Below are 16,269 nucleotides of genomic sequence, written 5' to 3'. Positions count from 1 at the left end.
GTCCCCTCCCAGCACCACAGTGGTCAGTGGCTGCGGAGTGCAGTCTGTCATGCCCAGCACAGCTGCTATCAGGTTGCTGCAGTGCATTTTTGGGTGCTGGTGGTGTGGGAGGCACACAAGAAGCCATAATCATGAAAGCTCTTGTTTTTTATATTCCCTGGTTTTCTTGATGGAGGGAAATGGCAAATAGTAGGAGACAGTGCTCGTTAAGGTGTGTTAATGCAGCTGTTTTCAATCTGCCCAGGGCTTGCAGAGCAGAGTTCTACCAGGAGCCTGGGCAGTGTCCCTGTCCCTGCTGTAATGCCCTCCATTTGCACACTGTGGAGCCACCTTGTTCCCCTTCCAAAAGAAATGCAGACACCAGACAGCCCCTAGATGCCAGTGCTCGGCTTTCCAAAGCGCAGTTCACACAGGCGGCAAGAGCATCCTGCAAGCCACTTGCAATACACAGGATGCTTTTCCAGAATAGGCATCTCTAGCTAGACTGTGCAATTTCAGTGTATTTCAGATTTTTTTCTGAGATCAAATCAAAATTGATCCTGAATACAGGCAGATAGATAAACTGTAGCTACTGTAAACTTTTTAATTACCTCGTTATTGGCTTTGAGCCACTCTTTGTGGATTGTGCCATCTTTCTGGCTCTTAAACACAATGTTTGCACAGCTTTGGAGAACATAGCTGGGCTTTTTTGGAACTGATTTTTGTGCTCTGATTATGCAAAGAGGTAACAGGTGCTATGCTCCATTTCAGCAATTAAGATGGCTGGAGGCACAAGCATCACCATCACTTGATCAGAGACTCATGCTGATATGTGCAGGTTTGGCACAGCAGCCCTGCCTACACCGTCAGACAGCTTTAACTCTGAAAATATGCATTTTCAGAGTGCCTGTGTGACCTGACCTGTCGGGGACAAGGTTTGTGCCTTGTCAGAAAACCTACTGCAGTGTTATAATGATGCTGTCAGAATCAATAAACAAACACAACATTGATGAGAGATATGGAGGCTTTATTGCTGTTTGCTTATCTGAGACCTTAATAATAAATTGATTAAAAAAAAAAGGGGGTAAGGAAAAAATCATATCATTGGTTACTAAAAACTGATTCAAGTAGGAATGCAGGGACCAAACAGAGATTAGGATACACACAAACCCTGAACTGGTTGGCGCTGTACCAGTGTCTGAAAGGAGCAGACATAAATTGCTGGAAATAAAAGCAAAATATAAGGAGGTAACTAGTGAAGTGATTTGTTACCGACCCTGGTGGATTTTTGTGCAGAGTACTAGTTGGGTGTCTGTCCCTGCAGTAGTGCACCCTGAATTTGCAAAACTATCCTTGTGTATGACCTACCTGCAGCCTGACAGAGACAGGTTTGTCAGTGTAGTGATGCTTGAGCCTGTGCTCCCCTCAGGCAGCTGTTTGTCAGTCCTGCTTTGTGACTGCAGCTCAGTCTGGAAGCCAAACTGCTTGCTCTTACTGGCTTTGCCTCTGCTCACAGGAGTGGGACTCTGGGAGACCTGGTACCAGAGAAGGGTGGTACCATAAAACACTAGTTTCTCCTTCCGCTGGGAAGAGATAAAAATCAATTGCTCAAGCTACACAAGAAAGAGGGAGCTGAAGAGGTATGTGGGGTTGACCTGCTGAGACAGAGGAGCAATCTACAGAGGGCGGAGGCAAGTCAGTGGAGTGAGGTGCTAGTGGGGAGCATAGGGCCTGATGGTCCAGAGAGACAGCAGCCTTGCTGGCAGAAATGCATCCTGCAGGGTGTGGCTGCCTCTTCCACCGCACCATAGAAGGATGGCTTGGCCATATTTCTAGAATACAAAGTGCTGAATTGTGAGTTCATGCTTTGGTCCTAGGAGGCCCTGTGCACAATGAGGAGTGGGAGGATAGGGGCTGCATACCCCACGTGAGAGCATCTGGAGGACTGGAGTCATGCAGTGAGAGGAGAAGGGCATTGTAATAACAGGAGAAACTCACTGATGCCGTTGTACACTGCTGTCTTCACCCTGCTTCTCATCAGGTTCCCAGCCTTATGTAACTAAGCCTTCCTAAGTCTTCAGAGCCACATTTTCCCCCCTCTTGGCAGCAGGCTTCCACTGTGCCCTGCGCTGAACCCCACTGCTGTGTGCAGTGTGACGGGTAGAGCTCCAGTTGCGTCAGTTTGGGGGTTGTTGCTAGGCAGAACATGCAGCATCGTCCTTGAGGCCTCCAAATGCCATGTTTAACCCTGCCAGGGCTGCAGCATGGCAAGAGATGGGGCCAGCTGGGGGAAGTGAGAAAAAAACCTGTAGGTGCTTGGAGAGGGCCTGCATAAACTTCCGAAGGTTACTCATGTCAGGTTTCAGTCAAAAGAAGAGAGAAACTCTGGAGCCGTCAGCAGAAAGCAGTCCAAACAACTTCAATACAAGATGTTTCTCTGTGAAAGGGTTTTGAAAGGTGCTATTCCTTGTCCATAGGCTTGAGGGTGGTTGCAACGAGAAGTCTGCCCTCCAGTCTGGGGCTGAGGATCCTGGCTAGACCTTCTGGCTGCACTCCACACCTTCCAACCTCCCTCCAGCCCTGAATCCTCGGCCCCCATTGTGGCCTCAGGAGTGCCCACTGCAGTACTGGGATCAACAGCAGGTCATGACTCCCCAGCAGTGTCACCCCACCCACAGCACTGAGGGAAGGGGTCACTCTTTGCACCTGGGGAGGTACAGCCTTACTGCTGTTTGTGTAGTGAGCATGAGTTGAATGCAAGGTCCTTCCTCCTCCAACTGAGGTCCAGGTATAAACAGGTAAAAGTCGCGGTGACCACTGGCCTCTGCAGTGAAGGCATCAGCAGTCTGTTTGCGCAAAGATTGGCAAGTCCCTCTTGTCTCTGAGGAACTCTTCCGTCTCTGGCCCTTTGCTGCTATGGCAATAAAGGAAGACTTGGAGCAGCCCTTGGAAGGCAGGAAGAATGCATATGCCTCTCATTTATCCTAGCCATGCAGGCATTATGAGGCAGGAAGGCATAGGTTCACATCACTTAGCAAAAAAGGGCCTTCTGGGAATGGTATTATCTATGGTTTGCAGAACCATCAGAGAGGGAAGAATTGCATAGTTTCTGCTGGCTGCCAGAATTATGAGTTCACTTGGGTCTTGCAGCAACCCAAAAAAATAAAGAAAAGGGAAAGGCAAAAAAACTCTCCAAACCAATGACAACTTGAGCTTCCTTTAATCCTTCAGGTCCTGGTGCCTCCAAAACACTGGCTAGGGAAGTGCTTTCCTCCCTTTAGCTTTTGGAGCAAGATGCCTCCCAGTTGTAATGAAGCCACAAACTGCTGTTTGTCAGCTGGTGCACTGGGATCCCAGAATCTCTGAGATCAGGAGAGACCGATGGCTTCCTCAGGCTTTACAGTCCATCAGTCCACTCTCAGTGAATTGCAAGGTGCTAGTGCTGGAATACCTGGACTCTGCAGATTTGCCCCCAGCAGTGTTTGCAGACTGAGGAAAGTGGTGGCAAAGAATGGCAGCCCAGGCACTCCAGGAAGCCAAGCTGTGTCCTTAGGCTGCTCCCAGAAAGAGTTAATGCACAGCCATGTTCCAAGTGTTTGAAGTGACTACAGTTGCAAAGGGGAGGAGAGGTCATTTTTGGGTGGGGAGAGCAACCCTCTCTACGAGCCAATGGCTAAATGATTCAGTCTCAACGCCCAGTTTTGGGGATTATTTCATGGGGAAGAATTCACAGGACTTTCCTCTCAAGGGGATTTGTCCCGAATGAAAACTAGGGACTGGACCCCCAGGCTTGTTTGTGTCTCCCTGTCTGTGCTGTAGAAGGTAAAGTGCTGTGCTCTGGTGCCTTGCTTCTTTCAGGGGGGTAGTAGGGAGTTCTTCCCTGGCTGCCTGCATTGAAGGTATGTATTGTGCCTGTGTCTGCAGCTCCAGGTTTCAGGAGAACCATGTTGCAGGGTGGTGTAAGGGCTCTGCTAGAATAGACTGTGTATTTGGGACACAGCCTGGCTGTTGAATTGAGATACATGGCTCATTTCTAGGCTCAGTTTTTTGTGCAACCCTGCTGTATATTTCTTCAACTGACTTTCTTCTGGTAGAAAGGAAACCCAGAAGGCTTCAGCAGAAAAGCTGAAGTCTTGCTTTGTGACCCTGTTGGATCAGCCTGAGTTGCTATAAATGGCCTAATAAGGCACAGCTGGTAGAGTAACTGCAGCAGTATGGGGCATCTCTAGGTGCATACTTCACTGAAACAGTGAGAAATTTGTTCAGATAGCAAATCCTGCCTGAACTAGGCGACACTACAGCCCTTCTGGCTCAGTCTGTGTGGCAAGGAAGGGGAAGCTGTGCTGTATCTGCGAGTCTGGGGCTACGTAACTACCATCAGGAAAGGGCCACTGTTCACTGAATTGCTTTTCAGTGGAGCAGAGAAATAGGATAGAATAGAAGGCATAAGCAGTTTGTGGCAGGATTACAAGGTAGCGTGCCAGTATCAGCAAGAACGGACTCTATGTCTCAGGAGGTCTGCCTGCTCTGTGCCCTATCTCTAACCTGCAGGTGGAAAGCCCTGAGTCATCAGCAGTTTGTAAGTTAGACTCTTCCTGCCTGGTTTAGCTGATGTTCTGGGTATAACATGCTGGGATGTGTAAGTCACTTTTGTGTCCATTTTTGGGTCTTGAAGGCAGCTGTTCCTCTGCTATGCATTGCTTGTTACTCAGCTTCAGGTGGGACTACAGGCGCTTTGCTTGGGGCAGGTGCTGCCTCTTGGATTTCCCTCTTGGCCGTACCAGCCTTGTTCCATTTCCTAAGCACTGCCTTTTGCTCTAGGCTTTCTGGGCTGGGCTGTTCTCTGCTGACAGAAGTAAGTGTCTAACCTCTATCCTGCTGCTGCCCAGTGCATCCTGATAACACTGAAGAAGAGCTACCTTTTTGGCATCTGGTATTTGATTTATAGTGCTGCATTTCTGTCTGTAGACTAGAGGAACATTCTAGATATGGACACACATAGTGGGCCGGCCCTTGTGTTTTCAGGTTGAGGTGTGCAAGTTGTTAGCTGTGGGGGTAAAGTCCTTCTGTCAGTGGAATACTGAATCTGCAGTCAAGCAGTGACTACAACATGCTGCTAATTCTTGGCTGCTGGCTTTAGCGGGGCTTTCTCCTTCTCACTGCAGCAGGTCCGTGCTAGGCAATGGTGGAGCTAACACAGATAATTGCTTTTATCTTTCCCACTGTATTGCTCTCTTACTTATGCTTGGGGTTTCACTACATCCTGGCACCAAATACAGCCCTACTTGCTGCTACTGCTTTGTCCATAGGGAGTAGATAGGGTCTACAGCTTTCAGAAGTTTTACTTATGGGCTGCATCCCCAAGCGGACAGATTCCTTGTTTCACATGTGTTAACTAAGCCCAGGAAATTCACTTTGCACTGACAGCTCTCAGGATGGACTCGTACCTGATCCAAGTGAATGGCCATGGAGATCATGCCCCTATGCTGGATGTTCATCTCAAGAGCACTGGGAACACCATATCACCAGGGAAGGCAAAGGGTCGGAAGCCAAGATGGGCTGTCAGGGCTTCCGAAATGTCAAAGAAGACTTTCAATCCTATCCGAGCCATCGTAGACAGCATGAAGGTGGAACCCAACCCAAAGAAAGCCATGATCTCCTTGTCCTTAGGTGAGCATAGTCCTGTGGCTGAAGCCACCAGGTATTCGGGTCAAACTGTGTGGCTGGCAGATTGCAGGGCTCTGAAGCACAAAGTTTGTGCGAACACCAAGGGGTAGGTCAGACAACCACACAGCTCTGTGCCTGTCACAGATCAGTGAGAGCTTTACTATTTTTTCAATCTTTGAAAAGGAGATCCGACGGCCTTTGGAAACCTTCCCACAAATGATGAGGTCACACGGGCTGTGAAGGAGGTTTTGGACTCAGGACAGTACAATGGTTATGCACCATCTGTTGGTAAGTTGACAAAGCTCATCCTATGAGAGTTGGATGAAGGCATGTGCCAGCTCCTACCCCACAGCGGGTATACGGAGCCAACAGACATCTTTCCATTAGTATCCTACAGCTGTCCTCACCAATAGTCACATGAATACACAAGTATGTGTATCCCCCAGATACACCTGTGTGCTCTTTCCTGCATGGGCTGTGTGAGACCCAGAGCTCCTGCAGAAACTGTTTGCTGCCCCAGCCATTGGTGCAGACAGGGTATCAAGAACCCAGAAGGGCTTGGGACTGTGTGTCCCTGCTGTGGGTTATAGCCAAGCTCCTTTCAGATCTGCCTTAGCCAGGACTCCCCTTGGACTCCCTGACTTCACTGACACCATGAGCCTTGTTTGCAGTTAGTGCCAAAAGCGTGCACAGAGCATAGATCACACCTGCATCATGGGACCCTCCATGTGGTGACAGGGAGGGCTGCCCCAGTGCCATCACTAAACAGTGAAAGCCATGTCATCACACTTGGCTTCCTTCTGGCTCAGAAAACTCCCGGGCTACCTTCCATTCTGCTCCTGTCAGTTCTGTCCCTAGGACATGCTGGGGCCAGAGCTTGCCTCCCTGCCCAAAGTTTGTCCCTGCTCTTGGCTATCCTGGCCCAACCTTGGGGCTGCATGGTGCTTGGCCTGAGGCAGGAAAGTCTCTGCCACCCTGGGACACCACCAAATGGGCTTTCCCTGGCTGGGCAGCAGCTGTGAGCCTTGTACTGGTAAGAAGAAAGAAACAGTACTGTTAAGAAGAAGGAAAGAATCTGTAAAAACCTCCCTTCCATGTTTGATTCCTCTTTCCTCAGGCTACCAATCCTGCCGGGAAGCTGTGGCTGCATACTACAACTGCCCAGAGGCACCACTGAAGGCCCAGGTACTGGTGCACAACCAAGGTGCTCCCACTGCAGTGCAGACAGGGTGCTGCTGCCTGCAGACCATGGGGCATGGGGGCCCTACCCCAGCTCTCCCTCCCTGCCCAGTTACAGAACTAAAGGCTATCCAAATCACCTTGTCCCAAGGTGGCCTCCTACTGCTCTCATCCCTTCCCTGAGCCCTTCACCTCCACCCTCCCCAGGAGGAGGTTGCGCTTTCCACCAGCTAAAGTCTTTCTGCTTTCAGCCAGGCTCAGGCACTGTCTTTTTGGCTGAGAAGCTCTACCTGGCAGAGCTGAGCCTGGATGTTATGTCACTGCTGTGTGTCTGGAGTACTTCAGAGTGGCTGTGCTTCCCACTGACCTGTCTGTGCTCTTTGCAGGATGTCATCTTAACAAGTGGCTGCAGCCAGGCCATAGAGCTTGCCTTGGCAGTGCTGGCCAACCCAGGCCAGAACATCCTGGTGCCACGGCCTGGCTTCTCCCTCTACAAGACTCTGGCATTGTCTATGGGGATAGAGGTCAAACTCTATAACCTCTTGGTAAGTGGTGGCAGGCCTGGAAGGGGCAGCCCGGACATTTCTCCTCTCAGAATTATGCTGGCCCTGCCTGGGAAGTGGGTGAAGGGGACATGAGTAATGCTGGGTGCCCTGGCACACCTGACCTTGTGTGGCAAGTCCAGTTCCTCAGCTCTTACTTCCCCTTCTCTTCACTTCACTAGCCAGAGAAGGCCTGGGAAATTGATTTGGAACACTTGGAGTCTTTGGTGGATGAGAAGACAGCTTGCCTCATTGTGAACAATCCATCGAACCCCTGTGGCTCTGTGTTCAGCAAGAGCCACCTCCAGGAGATCCTGGCAGGTGAGCCTGCCTGTGTGTTTCTGGGGCCTGGGGCATGGTTGCAGTCTAGTGTCTGTCCCCATTGCTCATGTTTCAATCACTGCAGCACCATGGCCCAGGGCTTTGCTTCTGACTGACTCCACCTCAGGAATGAGGGCTTGCTCAGTGTGAAGGTGTTGCCTTATCTGGGCAAGAACATGCGGAGCATGTGTCTTCCTCAAAAGCTCCGTGTGACTTAGACTGCTCATTTGTCCCCTCTGGCTCTGCAGGGGGAGTGTTCACAGGAGCCCTGTGCTTCCTGAGCCCTGTCCTGACAGGGAGGGCTGTGCTGCCAGTTCCCACCAATTGGAGCAGAACTAGGCTGAGTCAGGGCAGAGATCCCCAGTGGTCAGGCTCTCCAAATGAACAGTCTGTAGGTAGGAAGACAGGGACCCTGTGCCCTGAGACAGAGAGTCCTTCAGAGCCCTGCCAGGCCCTGCAGCAAAGGGCAAATCTGTTCCCATGGAGGATGGAGGGTGGCCAGGCTGAATGCTCTCTCTCCCACAGTGGCATCAAGACAGTGTGTGCCTATCCTGGCTGATGAGATCTACGGAGACATGGTGAGTGTCAGTTGCAGTCCTTTGCACTCCCAATGCTACCTGTCCTTTTTGATGCACGTAATCCTTGGCCATGGCAGCCAGGTCTCTAGAGCTGAGGGACAGCTCCACTCCCCTGTGCCTGGGTCCATGCCTGGAGCTCCTACTCCTTTGGTGCCCAGTTCTAGGGGAACCTGTCTTGTCCAGCTCCCTTCCTCTTCCCAAACGGCTTGCTTTTATGTGAGTGCACTTACCATGTTCATACTTTGAAGATGTGAGTTTTCACCATTGATTTCCCATCACTTCCCTGCATCCCTTCTTTTTAAGCCTCATGCACATGCCCACAGTTCTCACAGTGAGGCAGAGACAGCCCTAACACAGTCTCCTGTCATAGGTGTTTGCTGACTGCAAGTATGAACCCATTGCAACTCTCAGCACAAATGTGCCAATCTTGTCCTGTGGTGGCTTGGCAAAGCGATGGCTAGTCCCTGGCTGGCGGATGGGCTGGATCCTAATTCATGACAGGAGAGACATCTTTGGTAATGAGGTGAGAACCGCTGAGTGTTGCTGTCATGGCAACAAACACGCAAAGTCTTCAGTATGTGGATCACCAGGTCTTTAACTGATACAGGCAGGTACTGCTCTTTTGTTCTCATGTGGGTGTCACCCAATTGTGCTTACGTGCTTTTCTGCGCCTCTAGGCTCTTCATGTCCCTTCCTTACTCCATCTGCTCCCAGACATGGCCTTCTACCCACATCTACACTGTAACTCCGTGTCTCTGCTGCTCATTAATATATGCCTCGTCCTTTTTTCTGCGCTTCTAGGCTCTTCATGTCCCTTCCTTACTCCATCTGCTCCCAGACATGGCCTTCTACCCACATCTACACTGTAACTCCGTGTCTCTGCTGCTCATTAATATATGCCTCGTCCTTTTTTCTGCGCTTCTAACTTCTCAAATAGCTCCAGTGTGCACTGAAAGTATAGCATGGCTTATCCGGCATGTGGAGTCCATGTGTGGTGTCTATGTGCTCTTACATGGTTTCTCTTAAAAGTAGAACAAAGCACCTTGCAGTGCTGCCAGTACTTTATCTGGCTATTTTTCAGCTGTGTTACAAGGACAACCATCTACTGCAGTGACCTTTCCACCTAGAAGGCTCTCTGCAGAGGAGGAGGGAGAAGAGAGGACCAAATGAGTGAGCAGAAAAGCTAATGTTGATTGTCCTTACCTGGCTTTGAAAGTGTGGATTGTGGGCACAAACCTAAGGGAAATGCAAAGTTGTATTTGGAACAGCTCTGGCTTTATTTGTGTTATCTATATTCCACCCTGGTTTGAGTCAGATTGGGAAGCTCCAAAGTTGTCTCTGTTGGCATTTCAATCTGCAACAGAGGAACAGAGAACTACACTGTAAATGGTCTTCTAAGCCTGGCACATAGTCAAACAAATGTTCTTTAGTCCTCTGTATGCTCACTGAAGAGAGGGGTGTGAACAGCTGTAGAAATACAGGAAGTGGGCCTTGGAGCTGTTCCTTTCCTTTAGGGAAACACTATCTAAGCTGCAAATATGATGTTTTCTCAGATCAGGGATGGCCTTTTAAGACTGAGTCAAAGGATCCTAGGACCGTGTACAATTGTCCAAGGAGCACTGGAGCGTATCTTGCACCGAACACCACCTGAGTTCTACCACAACACCCTAAGCATCCTCAAGGTAAACAGGCTGTAACAGACCAAGAAGGTCTGTTGGAGGGAGTCCTTTCTCTCTAGTTCGTCATCATTCCCCTCCTCCCCCCCACTTGGAGGTGCAGTTTTGGCTGTGATTAGGATGGCCCAACAAATCAAATTCCAGCAGGAGACATTGTAACGGGCAGAAATACTGGCTGTGATAAGTTTCAGGCAGCCTAGCTTTGCAGCTGGAGCTGCTGACCCAGGGGATGGAGTTTGGCATTGACTTGCTGAGTTCAGCTCAGTAACACCTGCTGTACGCAAGGCCATGATCTCCCATGCTGTTTGCATTTGTTGTCCCTTTATTTGCAGTAGGCAAACCTGTTCATAGTCCCAGTCCAGAGTTTGGCTTCCATTTGTTGAGCTGCTTCCTGGAATTTCTCTTGTTTTGAAATTTCTCCTTGTTGCTTTTCAGTCCAATGCTGACCTTTGTTATGCTGCGTTATCAGCTATCCCTGGCCTTCAGCCTGTCAGGCCTGCCGGAGCCATGTACCTCATGGTAAGTGAGGATCACCAACACTCACACTAGGTCTGGTTGCCAGAGCTGGTCGGTGTTTCAGATTGGTACTTGTCACCAGGTCTCTGTTACTGTGCATTTTCATATTGTCCTGTGTGGTAAATGCATCCCTTGGTCACTTTAGAAGGCCAGGACATGTTCACTGCTCACAGACCAGAGGCTGGTACACTTCACCCACTTGCTCCTGCACAGAACTCCATGTACTTTGCAAGACAAGGCTGTTTTACCCGGATATGAAGCCAGCTGGCAACAGAAAGCCCCTATACAACGAGGCAGATTATCATACCTCCCTTAGAAGATGCAGCCTTCTTCATACCAGCATGCCTATCTTCTGCCTGTGGTGTCGCCTCTTCTCCTGCCTTTTCCCGTGCCTGTTTGCTTTAAAGTTTATAATGTGCTGAAATTTCCTTTTTCATCTCATCAAGCTCAATTGAGACATTTATGACACTTTAACACATTTTAAATTTTTCTGGTTTTCCTTTTTTATTGTTCTGTTTTATTGTTTTATTGACCCTAATGTCTCCAGTTTTTCATTCACTCTTAAAATGTGGACTCCAGAACTGGAGAATACTGCAGTATCTGTCTCACTCATTTCTATAGATAAATCCTTATCGTTTGACCCTGTTTCCAGTTTTACCCAGAGCTATACAGGTCATTTTGCTTATGCTTTTTATGTAGAGGCACAGCTCTAAGATTCTTTCACACTTACTGTATTTCTGCAGTAGCTGACCATCTATTTCAAATTAAATCATGTGGTTATTTTTGTTTTCTACTAGCTCTTCAGAACTTCTGTATGCAAATTATCTCTCAAATTATCTGTTTAAGAATATTTTCATGAGATGTTTGAAATCATCTTTGGTTATAAAAGTCAGTCTGGATGGGGCCCTGAACAAGCTGATCTAGTGGGTGGCAGCCTGCCCATAGTGTAGGCATTGGAACTAAATGAGCTTTAAGGTCCCTTCCAATCCAAAACCATTCTAGGATTCTATAAACAAATGGCCAGAATAGCCCTGTATTCGAGAGATGGACAGCCGCCTTCTTTCCAAATATGGAAAAGAAATACTTACTGAAGATTTTAGCATTTTCATGTCATTTTACCAATTATATCATCCTACAAGGATTTATTTTGTTCATTATATTCTAGACCTTGCTATATTTCTTTTTATTTTAATCCAAAACATTAGTTCTTTTCTTGCATGACAGAATTATTAATGCATATTGAGTTCTCTACCAAGCTCTGTCTCAATGTCTTATTTATTTCTTTTCACTTCTGATTGGTTACTGTGTCTTTGCTATCAGGTGATTTTTTACTGAAGCTGCATTTATCTGAAATTCCAGCTTTAGGTAGTTAATGAAGGCTTTTTGAGAAGCCCAGTTTTCATTTATATGTTTCTGTCTTGCGTCCCAGGTAGCCCAAGTCATGAGCAAAAATTGAGGGCAGACAGCTGCACTTGACTGGGAAGTTGTTGGGCCATGTATGTAAACCAGGACACTGTAGATAGCTTTGGTGCCCTTAATTGCCATGTTACATCCCTCTGCTGCAGGTTGAGATTGAGATGGAGCATTTCCCAGAGTTTGAAAATGATGTGGAGTTCACTGAGCGACTCATCTCGGAGCAGTCTGTGTTCTGCTTGCCAGCCACGGTGAGCCTAACACTGAGAGCCCCAAGGAGCTGCAAGTCCAAAGCACGGTGGGAGAAGCTGTGGGGGTTTGCATCCCTGAGCTCTGAGGACAGGCTGGGAGTTGTGTATGCAAGTGTCCTTGGTCTGTAACAGTGTGTAGGAGCTGGCTGTCAGCTCCAAGTGCTGTGTGTGGCAGTTTCTGGCTCACTAACAGCCCTCAGTCAGGCTGCCAGGATCTTCCCAGCTCCAGGCTTGCCCAGTATTTCTCAAGCTGGCAGAGCTGTATCCCTGAACTCCATATACCCCCACACCTCCTTGCTGAAGGTGCTCCCTCAGAGGACTGCTCCCACCTATGTTCCTTTCCTCAGTCTCTTTCCAGCCCCCCACCCCTGCAGACATAGGGAAAGCTGAGAACATCTGTGCCTTGCATTCACTTCCAACATTGGATATGGACAGGGCCTTAAATATTTTCCAGCCCTCTCCTTCTCTAACTCCTTTCAGCCCATTCCCTGCACAGTCTGGTCTGCACAGTTTGCACAAAAGTCCTCTGGCCTGTCACCCTCACAGCATCATGTCTACACAGATGGAGATGGGAGATTTGCTTGGAACAGGAAAAACAGTCTAAGGGAGCGAGAACCAAGCCCTCCTATTCTACACTGACCATATTCATGTGCTGATGCAGCTCATGGTGCCAATGCAGGGCTCTAAAACTGGCACTATCCCAGGTAATCTGCCAGCTTCATCTTTTCTCGTTTCAGTGCTTTGAGTACCCAAACTTCTTCCGCGTAGTGATCACCATGCCTGAGGAGATGATCTTGGAGGCCTGCAGTCGCATTCAGGAGTTCTGTGAGATGCACTACCAGGGTGCTGAGGGGGCCCAGGATCTGGAGTGTGACAAGTAGCTACAGCTGGCCCCCTGCCTCTGTCAGGCTAGACCTCGTATGAGGCAGCAGCCAGGCAGGCAAGGCTGCTTCCAGCCAGCCCCACCTCTCCCTGCCTGTAAGCAGCCACTGTCCTGCTGCTCCACTTTTTGTGCTCCACAGACTCCTTAGCATTATGGGAAGAAGAAGCCACTTCTCTCTCCTCCACTACAGCTTCCACATCCTCTTGCTTCCAGTCTCCCATGTCTCCGTAGACTCAGCATCTGTGCCCTGTCTTGGTCTGTGCTGCCTGTGAACCAGCTGCAGGCAGGGACAGAAGGCTGTCCCTGGGCCAGACCCTGTGGCAAAGGCTCTGTTGGCCTGTGGCTCCTGTGCTGGCCACACTTCCCCTTGGGGTCAGGAGAAGGCTGCTGTCTTGGAGGAAAAGAGAAAAGCACCCACCTCTCACTTCCCTGTGTTACCTTAGGAGGCCAGAGCTCTTTATACGGAGCCCTTTGTGTGATAAAGGGAGTAAGTTATTGTAACTTTTTTTATTAATAAAGATTCCGACATGGCAGTCCTGCACTGTCCTACTGTTGTGCTAGGTTGGGCTTGGTCACTGTGTGGGTCACCTTTGCTCACCCCATGGTGTTGCAGTGCCCCAGGCATGTCCCCACCTGCCGAGGGCCATCCTGTGTGCCAGCAGGGATATGGTGAGAGTGATTCAGACCCCCAAAGGAACCCACCAACCCTGAGAGCAGGATGGGCCCTGCAAGCTTGGCACAGACTGGAGCCTGCCCCTGCTGCCCTGATGATGCTGGCAGCTTGTTGTGGCAGCCTGTCCACTCCCCACAGAACAGTCCTGTCTGCACCTTCTCCTTGGCCCTCACAGCCTCCTGCACTGTGGACCCCAACAGAGCAGTGTGTGCTCTGCTTGCTGCTGCAGGGAGGTAACTGTCCCCAGGACTGGAGCCAGCCATGCCTAAGTACTCAAGGCTGGGGCAGCCACACATTTCCTGCTGTAGTGGTGAATCATGGGGTGGCACCCCATGGCTCATACTATATGTGGTGTTTGTGACATGCCAGCAGTACCAGGGTTACTGATTACTGAATACATCAGCTCCATAAAGTAATAAGGAATTAGTGGCCTGTTGTCTATTCATTCAGTGGAAATGGGAGGATGTAACGACTAGATGATAATGCCCATTGCAACACGTGTTCTGGTGAGCTGCTCGGGAGCCATTGCTGGAACTGACAGAGGGGCAATTTGTGGAGTGCCTCATTTTGCCACCTTCAGCTCTGTTCACCTGTCCTCCCACAGAATTGGGATTCACAGGTCAATCCTGCCTCCCCAATGGCAGGAAAAGTGAGCTAGCTCTAGATTACACACTGCCAGTCCTGCCAGGTTCTGTAGCTGTCTCATTGTCTCCCCTTACCTTGCCCAATACAAAATCTGGGTACCAGTACTCCATTAGAGGGGAGATGTCTAAATGGGAAAGATAGCAGCGTATGAAAAGGTTTTTGATATGTCAGCTGAGTGTCCATGCTGTGTCTTTTCCTTTCAAAGAAAGCAATCCCAGAACAAAAAGAGAGGAAGCTGGGGCTATGGGTGAATGGTACACAGCTTCAGAGATTTCATGCCATTAGACCTTCAAACAGGGCTGAATAACCTGAGCTGCTTAAGACAAAACATTGATAAGTAACAAGCTGGGTGGTGCATGAAAGGTCAGTTGGGCCAGGAGACCTTTACAACATGATGTTGCTGCATTGTTATGCCATCTTGAACCTACATCAGCTTTCAAGTTCCATCTGCTTCCTTCAACTCTTCTCCATGTACCTTAGGTTCTGTGGCTTTAATCCCCATTACTAATAAACAGATCCCGGTTTTAGAGAAAGCTGCTCCTTTGAGATCGCTCTTCCTTCAGGAACCCCTTTCCGAGTCCCCTCAGAGATGTCTGTTAACATGCAAATATTCTGCAATAGTTAACACAATCCTGTTTCTTTTTAACCCAGCAGCATTTGACTGGGAAGGCTGAGAGAGCCAGAGACAGAGGCATATAGATACTTCATAAATCTCAGGATATTTAGATTTCTCAAAACCATATCCTCCATTGTCACCTTTGGTAAACATAACACTGCCTGTTGACCACACCTAGGTTTTCCTTGATGCAATAGCAAACTAGCATTAAACCACAAATATGCTGGTTACATTTTTCAGGTATTATACTCACAGATGCTTTGCGTCATAGTGTGGGTGTAGGCTAGAGCACTCTGCCAGCCATACAAACTAGCCTAAGCTGGACTTTGGAGGTACTTTGTGCCAAAGAAAACCCCTTCAGCACTGAGACCAAGGAAGAAGTCAAGACACGGGTCTGAAGCTGCTCTTCAGGGATGCTCAGACAAGTTCTGCAGAGCTGTAGCAGGACTGCCCCAGCGCCTTTATAACTGATTGTGGGGAAAGTAAGGGAAGATTGGCAAGGAGGATTGTAAACACGCTCAAGTGCCTTGCAGGTGAAGTGTAGAAAAACACATATATTATACTAATTGTTGTTTAGTCTTGTATGTTTGATAAGTGGTACATCTGTGTTTAGATAACACAGACCTGTGCTAGACTTAGGACAACCCCATTGAAAATGCTTGATATTCTGCTCTGCTGCGGTAAAGATCAAATCTCAGGGGTAAACTATGCCTGTATTAATCCCTGATATACATGTGAAAACATCAGGTTTGGTGATCCTTGAGCAAGGACCAGGCTCCACAGCGCTGGAACATCCATGTTTGTGTGCCTCTGCCTGGGTCCTGCTTTGAGGATCCCCTGGTTGGTGAAGTAATGGAAATAAATTTACTCTGCTCTGCATTTCATCTGTGGTTTTGCGGTTGTTCCTGCATCCTGCCTATGCCAGCTCACACACGGATCCACAGCCATCCTCCCTGTCTTAGCTGGGGAGCAACAGTGGTATACTCTGGCACAGGCTTGCAGTGTGCTTCTGCTCTTTTCTGTGATGTCTGGACTGGCCATATTTAGGATTAGGGTGATCTACCTCAGATATGGGGACCTAGGCAAGGAGGCAACCTCATGCCTAGTGCTCTTTTTGGGAAAGGAAGGAACTTCTCACCTTATGGGCAATGCAGGTGAAGTGTACTAGTCCTCAGCTTCCAAAGGAGCTGGCAGTAGGTTCAACCCTGACAGGGAAACCAGCACTGCAGGCAAGCTGGGCTAAATTGCACCTGCCAGCAGTGAGACCATCAGCTCCCCCAGGTGCTTTAGGAACCTGGATGCAGCCCAGTTCCTGGCTTTGGCCTCACCC

General features: G+C 49.0%; 1 protein-coding gene across 1 annotated transcript; it reads left to right on the top strand.

Annotated features, from left to right (window-relative positions):
• Positions 1-3,692: 3,692 nt before the first annotated feature.
• Positions 3,693-13,544, top strand: TAT (tyrosine aminotransferase). Its single transcript, XM_010403560.3, has 12 exons — positions 3,693-3,801; positions 5,407-5,649; positions 5,830-5,934; positions 6,764-6,831; positions 7,212-7,370; positions 7,550-7,688; positions 8,214-8,266; positions 8,637-8,789; positions 9,820-9,948; positions 10,378-10,461; positions 12,024-12,122; positions 12,860-13,544. Exons 2-12 carry the CDS (start codon positions 5,415-5,417, stop codon positions 13,001-13,003), a joined length of 1,368 nt encoding a protein of 455 aa, XP_010401862.1. The 5' UTR covers positions 3,693-3,801; positions 5,407-5,414; the 3' UTR covers positions 13,004-13,544.
• The last annotated feature ends 2,725 nt before the right edge of the window (positions 13,545-16,269 follow it).

Source organism: Corvus cornix, chromosome 11, assembly GCF_000738735.6.
Source record: "Corvus cornix cornix isolate S_Up_H32 chromosome 11, ASM73873v5, whole genome shotgun sequence".
Classification (NCBI taxonomy): domain Eukaryota; kingdom Metazoa; phylum Chordata; class Aves; order Passeriformes; family Corvidae; genus Corvus; species Corvus cornix.
This window is presented reverse-complemented; position numbering and strand designations above follow the sequence as displayed.

Coding starts and splice junctions, on each gene's coding strand:
- TAT (XM_010403560.3), top strand. CDS start 5,415: ATGGACTCGTACCTGATCCAAGTGAATGGCCATGGAGATCATGCCCCT. Junction 5,935..6,763: donor TGGTTATGCACCATCTGTTG/GTAAGTTGACAA, acceptor CTCTTTCCTCAG/GCTACCAATCCTGCCGGGAA. Junction 6,832..7,211: donor AGGCACCACTGAAGGCCCAG/GTACTGGTGCAC, acceptor TGCTCTTTGCAG/GATGTCATCTTAACAAGTGG.